Genomic DNA, 13,305 nt, shown 5'->3' on the forward strand with positions numbered 1-13,305 from the left:
AAGTGTCCGTGTCTCCGTATTCCTGAATTCCCCGGGACGTTCTTGTACTTCCTTCTTTCGTCGATCAACTGAAGTATTTCTTCTGTTACCCACAGTTCTTCGAAGTTACCTTCTTTTTGCCTACGTTTTTCTTACCAACTTTTGTGGTTGCTCTTTTCAGATATGTCCATTCCTCTTCCAGCGAGCTTCTTACTGACCTATTCCTGATCTCAGTATCTCTACCCTCAGGAAACTTCGGCCGTATCTTTTCATTCATTAGTAGTTCAGTATCCCACTCCTTTGAGCACTGATTCTTCCTGATATATTTTAATTTACAGCATACTTTTCATCATTACTAATTTGCGATCTGCTTCAGGATACGCCTTACAATCCAGCATCTGATTTCGGAATCTCTATCTGACCATAATATAAACTCACTTAAATATGCTCCGACCTTCACCAAGTATAATTAGTCTTTCTCTTCTCTAATTCCTAGTACCAACCCCTTATTCCACTGTAACCCTTTTTTCCACTCCTCCCCTACAACTGTATTCCAATCCCTCATGTCTGTTACATTTTATCTCTCTTTACATAGTGAATTACTCGTTCAGTAACCTCACATACTTTCTCTATATATTCATCTTCGGCTTGTTACTTCAGCATGTATACCTGAAATATCGTTGCTAACGTTGATTTGCTATCGATTCTGATGAGAACAACCCTACAACTGAACTGAACACAGCAACTCACTATCAGACCTACTTTCCTGTTCATAACGAATCCTACTCCCGTTATACCGTTTTCTGCAGCTGTTGATATTACCCTAAACTCATCTGACCAGAAGTTCTTGTCTCTTCTCCAGTTCACTTCACAGACCCCTACTGTACCTAGATTGTGCCTTAGCATTTCCCTTTACAGTTTTTATAGCTTCCCGACCACATTCAGGCTTCTGCCACTCCACGCCCTGACTCGTAGAGGATTCCGCATTCGTTGGTTATTCAATTTTTGTATGATGATCACCTCTCCTCCCCCCCTCCCCCCTTGGCAGTCCCATGGTGAAGATCCGGATGAGGAGCTAGTCCAGAAGCTTTTGCCTATAGAGATATCATCACACACTTTTTTTGTTACATATCCTGTGGATACACGCTGTGTGTGTTTAATGCAGTGGTTTCCATTGCCTTCTGCATCCTTATGCCGTTGATCGTTGCTGATTATTGTGCCTATAGGGACAGTTTCCCACACTGAGGTCAGTAAAGTGCCCAGAACATCTGTCCTCCCCTCCACCCTTTTTGACAAAGCTGTTGGTAGCACGAGGGTAAGTTGTAATGCAGGAAGTCATCGCCATTGCTAACGATTTTTATTCAGAATGTAGGCAATAGTGGGGTTCGAGCCGGGCATCAAGGACGTTTTACTTACTAATCAAAGACGGTGTGTCGTCGAGTGACATACTTTTCCGGTTACATTTAGCAGTATAGGCAAATATTTTGTGTCAAATACGTCGTGAATGTAGTTGCTACTAAAGACGTAATAAACAGACGAAGACGATCCGGTATTTTTTCACGCATCTCAGTCTTTATGATGTCCTCTTAAACTACGTTTCGTACAGTAATGTAATTTTGCACGTAGATTCTGTGGTATATACGAAAACTGTGGCAAACTTTCTTTTGCATCCTGTTAGTAGTAAAAAGCAATAAATTACAACGTAGTGTTGGAGATTTTGTGCATGAAAGCGAAAAGCGCTAAAAGTTTTTACTTTTGTGGGGGCTGCTAGCGATAAAGGATTTGTTAAGTTTTGAAACTGTGTGTGAAGACTTTTGCGAATCACTATGTTCTCTCATTCTCAAATACTAGATGAATAAAGTCTGCGAATTCGAGTGTCGTAAGCTACACAACTTGTTCACCTTCTTCCCGCTCCTCTGATAGGTATGTGGTTCTTACCGCCATAGCGAATCTCTCCAGACAGTAAGTCACGTTCAAAGTTAGCTGTAGGGATTATGAGGGGTATCTGTGAAAATTGGAACTACATCTATTAAAATTATGTGAATAATAAATTATTGTAATTTGCCGTAAGGTGTCTAAAGCCCTCTCATCGAACGAGAGTGTGCAATATGTTCTCCGTTTTGCAATCGATCTATTCATAAGGTATGTACTGTATAAAATTCAAATTTTACTTAACAAGCGATTAAATAAATAGGCGTGCATGAACTGTACAAGGAACAAACGCTGTCGAATGTATCCTATGATACAGAGTTTGGGATATGTGGGATAAACCATTAACAATGAAATTTAGTTTGAACTAGACTTAAAATTTATTATACGTAATCAAATTTGAAAAGCATTGCATATTTATATAAAAACGTAACGGTTCCTGGTGCCTGCTTGACATAACCACTTCAGATTCATAACACCACACAGTAGATAGAAAAGGAGCTAGAACAATTACATACACCACAAACACATATAGTCGGCGAAAGGTTTGCTTCACTGGCCTAAGACAAAGTACGAAAAACTCAAGCCGTGGAAATGAAAGAGAATTACTATCCGAAATGCAGACCAGATCGGCAGTGCCTGTAAAACACAGCACACACGTGAAGGCAAGTATATAATAAGAATGGAAAACCGAAGAGCTAACGGCTCGTTTGTTTTGCAGTCACGGGGCCCTAGCCACACTAAGTCAGACCAAAAAGACTTAAATATTCCGAAAAGTCGGTTAATACGTGTTAATACGTAGGAGGGACTACCCATATAAGGAAATTGTCCCGGAATAATTTAATACAGGAATTTACATAACACTGTAAAAGTACATTGTTAATCACAACGCTGAATAACTTTGACCATAGGTAATTTAACTGAAATGAATAATTTTTCAGGCGATCAACAGTTTCTTTCCAAAATCTTTTGTGGATATGGGGTTCGATCATAATTAGCAATACACACAGATATATCACTTCAATCTCTAATTTAGTTACCCTTCAGGTAACTTGGTTTTATCCTCCAAATCTACAGTGGCTGGAAGACTTGTTGAGAACTGGTATAAACTTCCCATGCAACAGTTCCTCAAATTAAGTACAGTCTAAGAAGAAAGGTAGGTAGCTTGGAAGGAGCCAAATTTAAGTTCATTTTTCTGAACTTCAGTTTAAGATTATGAAGCCTAATATCTTCTAAGGAAATGAAGTGACTTGAAAAGAAGATGGAAGCAAACTGTAAAGCTCTTATTTAACACTGTGGACATGATGAGAGTGAATGATTTTGAAAGTAATTGTTAAGAAACTATAAAAATAAAATCCAGCCACAACCATTCACACAATATGAAATAAAACTTCTTGAGCTAGTAAATGCTTTACTAACTTTTCCAACTATCAAAAAATGTCATAAAATTCTGATATTGTAATCTTTTGTGTTGTACCTGGTATATGATTTCAAATATTATATCAGAATGTTAGTGCAAAATAGAGTAGAGTATAATTTTCCACAATTAATTTTTTGAGAATTCTAGTCTAAATCACATTATTCGTTGATTTATGTACATTCACTAACACAGTTCAGTGTTTCATTAGCAGACATTCATTTATAGCTTCCGTGATAACTTTGGGGTTACTATGGCCTTTGGCAAAAACATAGTTTGATCTTTCGTATTTATTGCATTTTCATCGACTGGTGGTTGTATTTGCACATAAGTCATATGTAAGTTCACGATCTGTATATAGTGTTGTACAATAAGTGCAGTGCTTCAGGTCTGTGGGTGTTTTACCTTATGCCTTACCCCTAAACTCTCTGCAGCCTATTACTTACTTCATCAGCCAATCTTCAAGCTCCACGTAACGCTTTTTCCTTCACTCAGTCTGACCTTTCATTGCGTTTTTCTTGAATGCCCGATACAGTCTTCGTTGTTTATTATCAGCGTCATCCCTGTAGTGTTCACATTCTCCAGTAAAAGCTTAGGAAATTACTGTAACTAACAAGATATATATGTGTACATTGTACTGTCAGTGTGTGTGTGTTTGTGTGTGTGTGTGTATGTGTGTGTGTGTGTGTGTGTGTGTGTGTGTGTGTGTATGCGGAGGAGAGGGAGGGGGCGAGTTAGGTAGGTAGGTAGGTATGTGAGTTTCCTAAAACAGGTACAGTGCTTATCCTTCATTGCAACGTCTACGTCCTCCGTAAGATTATCACTAGTTGCTGTTGTAACTTCATTCTGCAATGTGTGAAGACGCTCTCGTCAAGTCCTGTGTAATGGAATGGTCAGTTCACGAATGTTTTAATGTCAAGATTCATTTTATTTGTCTCCACAGCTTCGTCTACTGCTACCTAGGCAACATCTCCCACACAGGAGCCAATTAGGATTACTTTACAGTGATAGATATCAAATACCATGCAGCCATCCAACATTTACCTCAAAATGTGCTCTTTTCTTGGTATTCGAACCATGTAGGCTTAATTTGAATGGTCGTGAACTTCAAAATAGAACACTGCACCCAAAATTCGTGTAGAAAAGGATTATTCCTGCTGTGAGTCCCCTTTCTCTTTACACTTAGCAACAGTCACCGGGGCACACTCTGAAAATACACTCCTGGAAATTGAAATAAGAACACCGTGATTTCATTGTCCCAGGAAGGCGAAACTTTATTGACACATTCCTGGGGTCAGATACATCACATGATCACACTGACAGAACCACAGGCACATAGACACAGGCAACAGAGCATGCACAATGTCGGCACTAGTACAGTGTATATCCACCTTTCGCAGCAATGCAGGCTGCTATTCTCCCATGGAGACGATCGTAGAGATGCTGGATGTAGTCCTGTGGAACGGCTTGCCATGCCATTTCCACCTGGCGCCTCAGTTGGACCAGCGTTCGTGCTGGACGTGCAGACCGCGTGAGACGACGCTTCATCCAGTCCCAAACATGCTCAATGGGGGACAGATCCGGAGATCTTGCTGGCCAGGGTAGTTGACTTACACCTTCTAGAGCACGTTGGGTGGCACGGGATACATGCGGACGTGCATTGTCCTGTTGGAACAGCAAGTTCCCTTGCCGGTCTAGGAATGGTAGAACGATGGGTTCGATGACGGTTTGGATGTACCGTGCACTATTCAGTGTCCCCTCGACGATCACCAGTGGTGTACGGCCAGTGTAGGAGATCGCTCCCCACACCATGATGTCGGGTGTTGGCCCTGTGTGCCTCGGCCGTATGCAGTCCTGATTGTGGCGCTCACCTGCACGGCGCCAAACACGCATACGACCATCATTGGCACCAAGGCAGAAGCGACTCTCATCGCTGAAGACGACACGTCTCCATTCGTCCCTCCATTCACGCCTGTCGCGACACCACTGGAGGCGGGCTGCACGATGTTGGGGCGTGAGCGGAAGACGGCCTAACGGTGTGCGGGACCGTAGCCCAGCTTCATGGAGACGGTTGCGAATGGTCCTCGCCGATACCCCAGGAGCAACAGTGTCCCTAATTTGCTGGGAAGTGGCGGTGCGGTCCCCTACGGCACTGCGTAGGATCCTACGGTCTTGGCGTGCATCCGTGCGTCGCTGCGGTCCGGTCCCAGGTCGACGGGCACGTGCACCTTCCGCCGACCACTGGCGACAACATCGATGTACTGTGGAGACCTCACGCCCCACGTGTTGAGCAATTCGGCGGTACATCCACCCGGCCTCCCGCATGCCCACTATACGCCCTCGCTCAAAGTCCGTCAACTGCACATACTGTTCACGTCCACGTTGTCGCGGCATGCTACCAGTGTTAAAGACTGCGATGGAGCTCCGTATGCCACGGCAAACTGGCTGACACTGACGGCGGCGGTGCACAAATGCTGCGCAGCTAGCGCCATTCGACGGCCAACACCGCGGTTCCTGGTGTGTCCGCTGTGCCGTGCGTGTGATCATTGCTTGTACAGCCCTCTCGCAGTGTCCGGAGCAAGTATGGTGGGTCTGACACACCGGTGTCAATGTGTTCTTTTTTCCATTTCCAGGAGTGTAGTATTGATTCCCCCATTGCAGCTCAGGGCGAACGATTTGATTTAGTATGCGAAATTTAACCAGGCTTGCTTCTTTTTAAGAATTACAGATGTTTCCGAAACAGATTTTGGTTCAGTGTTTTGGAACAAAATATAAAAATATAACATAGAGAAAAAGAAAACCACTTATTAAATTTTGTTGAAACTGTAAGGTGAACAGTAATATTTAAAGTCCCAAAGGTTTAAAAAAGTAAGAAGTGCAGTGGGGAACAGGTAAAAGTATTTTGGTCTTGAACTTCGTAGGAAATAAATGTTGTCAAGTTTAGAACTTTCTCCTAGCATAAGCAAGTTTTTGTTATTCTGATATTTGTAGATGTAATTTCAACATAATATTTTCATCTTTAAAATAGTGTATGGGGACATAGAGACTGAATCTGTAAATTCTCGAGTCTTACAGTACTTCTAATATTCAGTTATTGTACATATCTAAACGATTAAAATGAAATACGAAAGCATTCCAAAATTGTTTATGACAAGTATTGGAGTGTTACAGTTAAATGCTTAACATTAACGTGTTTTTCAGGAGTTTCACAATTTCAAAATTAAATTTTCCCCGTATACAGTACTATTTGTATACTACCTTTTTTTGGTATTGTTACTGTGGGGACATAGGCTTCTATTGTCACCATTCCAAACGTATACAAGGACGACAAAAATTTATGCACGTATCTTTACGTCCTGTACTACATTTTAGCCCTCACGTAGGCGATATCAACTAAATATATTGTATGACTGTTTCAATCATATTATTCGACTTCCGTTTTATCTCTAACTATAAGGTGACTATGTGAGAAAATTTTCATTAGGCGCAGAGCCAAGCACTTCACACTTCCACGCCGGTCTCACGTGGTCATGATATAGATCTCATACGGTCTTCAGGAAGAATCTCAGCAGTTCCCTTAGACCATTTGAGGGAAGGATCAACTGTTGTTTTAATTACTGTGACTTTATAAATACGAAAGTTCCATCGTTACACTCTAGCAGGCTTTGTTGCCTCCTTCTTTATTGCGTCCTTGCAATAGGTTCTCTACTACCCTCGCGCTCATTCATCCTAAAAGTCTCATGTTATGCGTCGTGTAACGACATAAACTTGTCATTCGTGTCGGGAAGTGGGATACTAAAACAAATAACTTAAATTAAACGTGAACCACTTCACACAAGTTTTTCATTACTCTTTGTAATGCTGTATATAAATGTGGCACGCTCCTATTAAAGTGACAGAAATTGTGTGAAGTCATTCACTACTAACGAATTACTTGCCTACAGATTCACGTCCATCTCCCGGGATCGCAAGAGTTATTCAAACATGTGGAGAGAGATCTGGTGCCTAACGAAATGGGTGGTACCGGTGGTGCTTCACGGGACCTGATGGGTGAGTATAACAGCAGGCTAAATTTCACGCTCAGTTGACAGTAGGGCAGTAGGGGAGAAAAAAATCTTAGGAGCCCAATCTTATATTTTAAGGAGACCGTTAGGTCTAGAACAGTAAGAAATGTCTGCAGCCAAGTAAAAATTTGGGCACGTAAATTAGTCGATTATGTTAAAAAATAAATGCCAATCTTTAATGTTTATTATTTGAATCACTTTCGGTGGGTGAACTAACAAAAGTTTGTGGAATTCAGCTACGGCAAAATTTACCGATATTCCTCAGACAAACACGTGCACTCCCATAAAGCAGCAGACTGCATTCATCTCAACCACACAGTAATGACATTGTGCTGAATACGATTAAGGCAAAGTAAAGGGTGTTTCAAAAGATACAGTACAATTTAAATGTGTCATATCATCCAAACTAATTAAAATATTCACACCATGTTTGGTTTATGTGAGGAACTATGTCACAAAATTTTTAAGCCATTCAATTAATTTCAGCACGTGCATCCGTGATAGCACGCACAACATCCAGCCTGTATTTAGGATCTATCCAAACTCGGCGCAACATATCCGCAACGAGTGCGGAAGAGGCAGCAACCATTTCGTTCCTTAAATCACTGGTATGGTTGACTGGCGTTTGGCCGACTCTGTTCTTGACACACCCTCGTAGAAGTCCTCAGGTGTAATGTGAGGCCAGGAAATTGAACCACATCTGTCTTACCAACAATCTGGAGTAACCTGGACTAGAACGTCTTGCACAGTCTAAGCACAGTGTAGCTCTGCGCCATCTTCTTGGAAAATTACTGTGTCTTGGTGCTCAGCTAGCTGTGGTAACGCAAACAACTCCTGCACGACATGATAATTGGTAGAAGCAACTGCTGTTTCTAAGAATAAAAGTGGTCCCGCAGTGCGATCAACCACCAAACCAACATCACACATTGACTTTCGGACTGTCACGTACCTCTTACGTCACATTATTCCCTTTGGTTGAGTCTCAAAAGCGAGACTTGTATTTGTTTCCCTTACATTACAGATGTAATGCTGCTTCGTCAAAAAATGTTAAGTTATTTGCAAAATTTTCATCCTCCTCTTAAAGGTGAAGGTTGTCCAAAGCGAACTGCCTAGGTTGTGGCTTGTCGTCTGGTTTCAATGTGTGCAACTGCTGCAGTCGTTTCAGGAGGGCCTAGTGCACGGTCGTCATAGTGGTTTGCAGCTCCGGCGACGGCCTCTGAACAGATCTCTGCAGTGAACGTTGAAAAGCCAAACTGATCCGTTCTTGTCGGCTGCACTTGTTTGAGGTTGTCAAATATGTTGCTTCATATCAACTCTTCATGTCTGCACAAAATTCCTGTACCGCCGGCGTATCGACGTCCGCGAAGGTGGGTGGTTCCTATGCCGTACTTAGCCGTTCTTTTGGGTCTCTTTGTCCGAACTGTTCTGAATAATCCACTCAAAACAGTAAGCTTTTACTTTGTCATTATGCTTCACTCGCGACAATCTCCAACACACACAAACAAATGTTTATGAGTTTGTGTGTCACATAAGCTAAACATGGTATGAATATCTTTATTAATTTGCCTGCTATAACACATTGAAATTATAGCACACCTTGTATTTATTTGTTGACCCATTCAGTGTATGGTTTTTGAGGAAAATATGCTTGTGTGCCCTATAAGCCCTCCTTTCGCATTCTCAGTCTCCACCTGTGCTTTCCATTACTACTATTGAGTGATTTGCCACATTAATTCGAAGACTGACTTGTAGATTAATCATTAACCGACTATCTGCACATTTCGTTACTCACCTCTCTTTAATATTCCGCACTGAATGTATTTGCTGAGGCTGGCTTACTTTCATTTAATATCTTGTGTTACAGGAAATTTTGGAAACAAAAGCCGCTTCCATAATAGACTGTATTGTTTGAATCGCTGAACTATCTTTAGTTCTTGTTACGTTACCGTCGAAGCTTATTCCCATGAAACCCGAGAGTGTACCGCTAATACAGGTTCTACATTTACAATACTACTCTGCAATTGACACTTAAGTACTTGGCAGAGCGTTTGTAGAACTACTTTTAGACTACTTCTCTCATTTTATTACAGTAGTCACAACCCTTAACACATGAGGGAGACATGAAAATATTTACGCATTCAGAGGGGAAAGTTCGTGAAAACAACTCACCGAATCGAAAAGCCCCTTGTTACAATGATTTCCACCCCATCCGCGACACTCTCTCCACTATTTCACTAAAATGCGAAACGAACTTCAGACGGACAATTAAGTTTAGGCTGTCTGATCAGTCGGTTTTTTTGCATATTCTGCGAATGAAACAGTATCTTTGGTTCGCCTTCTCCACTCTATTCTCTGGTGATGGTTCCAGTTTAAGTGGTTCATAACTGTAATCCACAGGAATTTAGTTGAATGACAATATTTAAATTTGTGTTATTTATCGTGTAATTGGCTTCTTTTTGTACCAATGGTTCCACACCCACGTTTAGGATGAAATGCCACTTCCTGCACCATACGTATATCTTGCTTAAATCATTTAGAAATTCGTTTTCGTCTTCTGACGACTTTACTGGACAGAAAACGACATCCACATTTGAAACAATCTCAGAGTGCTGCAATATTGGTCTCATTAATAATTTATATGCATTAAGAAGAACGGAGGGTCTGTAACACTTCCTTGCAGAACCCCCGATATCACTTCTGGTTCAGATGACTTCTCGTCATTTACTAGGAACTGAATGTATAATTGTAAAATTTACTGTATAGTGAGCCACTAGTTCGGTAATTTAGCATATCATAGTTCAGTGCTGGAGGAGTTAGTGACCGTAAATTAGCAGCTTCCATAAGATACTATTTCGTACAATAACGAACAAGACTTTTTCACCAAAAGGTTCATGCCCGGTGCCAGATAGTTAGTCTGTTAAGAGCCTGAAGTTACTCAATCAAAACTCTATTCTATACTCCCGAACTCAGAGGAATTTATACCACTTATTATAATCATATTGGACTGCAAAACTCGACACCGTATTTTCCCATATGTTCAATAGAAAAATCGGAAGGTATCTCGCACAGTGAGCTAAGTTTATTAGTAAACTTAACACTCACTTAAAAATTGAGACGTGTTCTTCTACACAGCTTGACAAAAGCAGTGAAGCACCCACGAGTGGAGGAGGAAACGATAGGAAACCTTATTACCTGAGAAGGTATGTGGTTTTGTTTCACTCATTACAAAATCGAGTCAAATTTGCAAAGATCTCGGCAAAATGAGCCTGTTATCGGTATGACTTTGCACCCCTTCTCGCCTCGATATGTGAACTGACACGACTGGGGCTTTTCCGTACGGCCATTGAATCCTTTCATGAGGTAAGATGGATCAGAACTGGTGTAACTGGTCCTTTATGTGCAAGACACTGGCACTGTGTCGGAATCGCGTCAGGGTTGGTCCCGCACACGTTGTCTAGGAAACAGATCAAGGGATCTTTCTTGATGCAGGAGTACCTTAACAGCACACACAGTATACAGAGGCAAGTGCGATGTGTGGGCGAGCATTGTTCTCTTCAAATGTGGCGCCACGATACTGACGCATGAGACGCAACACATGTGGACACTAGATCCCCGTGATTTACCATTGTGGTCTCACCGTTATTTCTCTATCACTCTCAGCCATGAGCTAAACGAGGAATGATTCCTGGACTAACAACGGTATGCCTCCACTAAATATTTATTACAGGTCACCACCACACACGTCGACAATGGTAACCTGAGGCAGTACGGAACCCCGATTCACCACTGTTCACAATGTGACGGCGTTCATCAACAGTCCATGCTTCCTCGTCAAGGCACCACACCAGACGCAGTCGGTGGATGGAAACTCCCTAGTTCGTCAGCTGCTAGGTGTCGACAGTGGTGTGGGATTACACAGAACATTGCAGGAAGTCCACAATTATTATTGTAAAAAAATTTTTACTACCGTGGTGGGTTCAGCAGAAGAAATTACTCTTACTATGGTATAACTTTCCAGCCGTTCATACCAGCTTATGGTTAATATTGGTCATTTGACTAAAACCAGCAGGGAAGAGAATTGTGAAAATAAAGAACAGCTGTAAGTTCATTATGAATTTTAATAAAGTACTTTACTGGTTGTCGGATGGCAGGTGGGGGTGTGAATTGTTACATGTGCTCGGTGCACAGTTTGGCGTCCCTCTCTTGTGATGGTCACAAGTGGTCAACCGGAATACTGACGACCAGTACGCCTATCCTAGTTATCACCTCCAGTCCAACATAAGGTTACTGTCGCATCTGAATGCCACAAAAACCTGAATATTGCACCATTCAACCAGCCGGCCAAAAGCCGACCCACATTGAGACCACTTTCAGCCTCTGTCGTTGGTGATGACGCTTTCAGTCGAGTACGCAGCATCTCCGTGTCTTTCACAGTGATCGCTCAACATTTGATGCTGTTTCCGTTTGTTACATGCGCTATCAGAATTGGTAACAACAGTAAACACGGGCAAGTAAAGCACCCTGGTGGTCGTACTTCATGTCACAGAGAACTGTAGCTCTAATCATGCACATACACGACGATGGAGTGTATGTGTACGCATTTACATTGACATGTGGCCATGTCGTCTGAAAACTTCACTTCTTGGTCAGGCAGAGTATATCTCGACTGATAACCACTCATCGTTCATACGCAAACACGACTTAGTATTTACTATTGAGTCTTTCTGATTGAAGAAAGACAGGGTTTTAGAGTCCGGTCGGCTATGGAGCGGGAAGAGACGGGCCACAAACTCTTTTTTTTCAAGCTAACTGCCACAGTACTCGCCAAAACAGATATAAGGAAACGACGAAAAGCTTAAACTAGGATAACTGGAAGGGGAACTGAAGCCCTTAAACATTACGGCGCTTGGATTACCTTAACCAACCCACTCTCTCTGTGTTTTATGTTCGACGCAGTCATGACTAGATCTTCCAGTTCCCTTAAAAATCGCTTTTCTATTAAATTTATTTACGTAGTGGGACACAGATGGACTCTCCTTCTTCTTCTGATTTTCTCTAGCATTTTTACCGTCTACTCTGGAGTCCCTTCTTCCAGAATTTGGAAAATTTTATTTCGTTATTTAACTTTGTTGCTGGACGGCCTTCCTGACACAACAGTCGTCAAGGTGACCTAAATGAGAAATATGGTGTGCATCATCTGTCTGCAAAACGTGTAAACTTTCCTCTGTATCTGATAATATCGCATTGTCTGCGGCGGAATTTAGGGAGCAGCCGAGATTTGCCAAAACGAGCTTGGGATATCGCCCAGGATTGATGACATACCAGCCAATGGTCGTTAATCCTCCATGTAGATTCGATCCGGATTTGGTACATCTACTTTTCCTGCGTGTTAGCGCTTGCGTGCTACGCTATATGAGCAAGACGGATAGAGATTGATTGTTAACCAAAAGTGCAAGATTTTATTTTCAAAATATTTTAGCTACCATAGTGCTTTGAGATACTGGGAACGTTATCTAATAGAGACTTCATCGAGGAACAGTTAATTTCATTTATTCCCTGCTTCATATTCCCCACTTTACATTTTCCTTTTCCACTGAGCTGATCTCACGGGTGTCAAGCCAAGAGCCGAATGGCTCCTTATTCATGCACCTTACGAGGACGGAGGAGTTAATTTAAATCTGCATCCTGCGCCATCTTCTATTTTTCGAGTAACAAGTCATCATGAGATGCATAAGATGTCTTTGGGTTTGTTGACGCATGAAGGAAAGTTCAGTAAATATTTTTATCAGAAGATCACACAGTCTACGAATCTTGATTAAATATAATTGCTCTAGACGGTCCAGTGCACAGTTGAAATGGTAGCCGCTTTCTCTCTTTTATACAAATACACTCCTGGAAATTGAAATAAGAACACCG

General features: G+C 41.8%; 1 protein-coding gene across 1 annotated transcript in view; it reads left to right on the plus strand.

Moving 5' to 3' along the window:
* Positions 1-13,305, plus strand: part of LOC124796363 (retinol-binding protein pinta-like) — a 62,531-nt gene that overhangs the window by 35,773 nt on the left and 13,453 nt on the right. The window contains exon 6 of the mRNA XM_047260521.1: positions 7,270-7,375. Coding sequence (XP_047116477.1) covers positions 7,270-7,375 — 106 coding nt within the window. The remainder of the gene's footprint in view (positions 1-7,269; positions 7,376-13,305) is intronic.

This window comes from Schistocerca piceifrons, chromosome 4 (assembly GCF_021461385.2).
Source record: "Schistocerca piceifrons isolate TAMUIC-IGC-003096 chromosome 4, iqSchPice1.1, whole genome shotgun sequence".
In the NCBI taxonomy this organism is placed as follows: Eukaryota; Metazoa; Arthropoda; class Insecta; order Orthoptera; family Acrididae; genus Schistocerca; species Schistocerca piceifrons.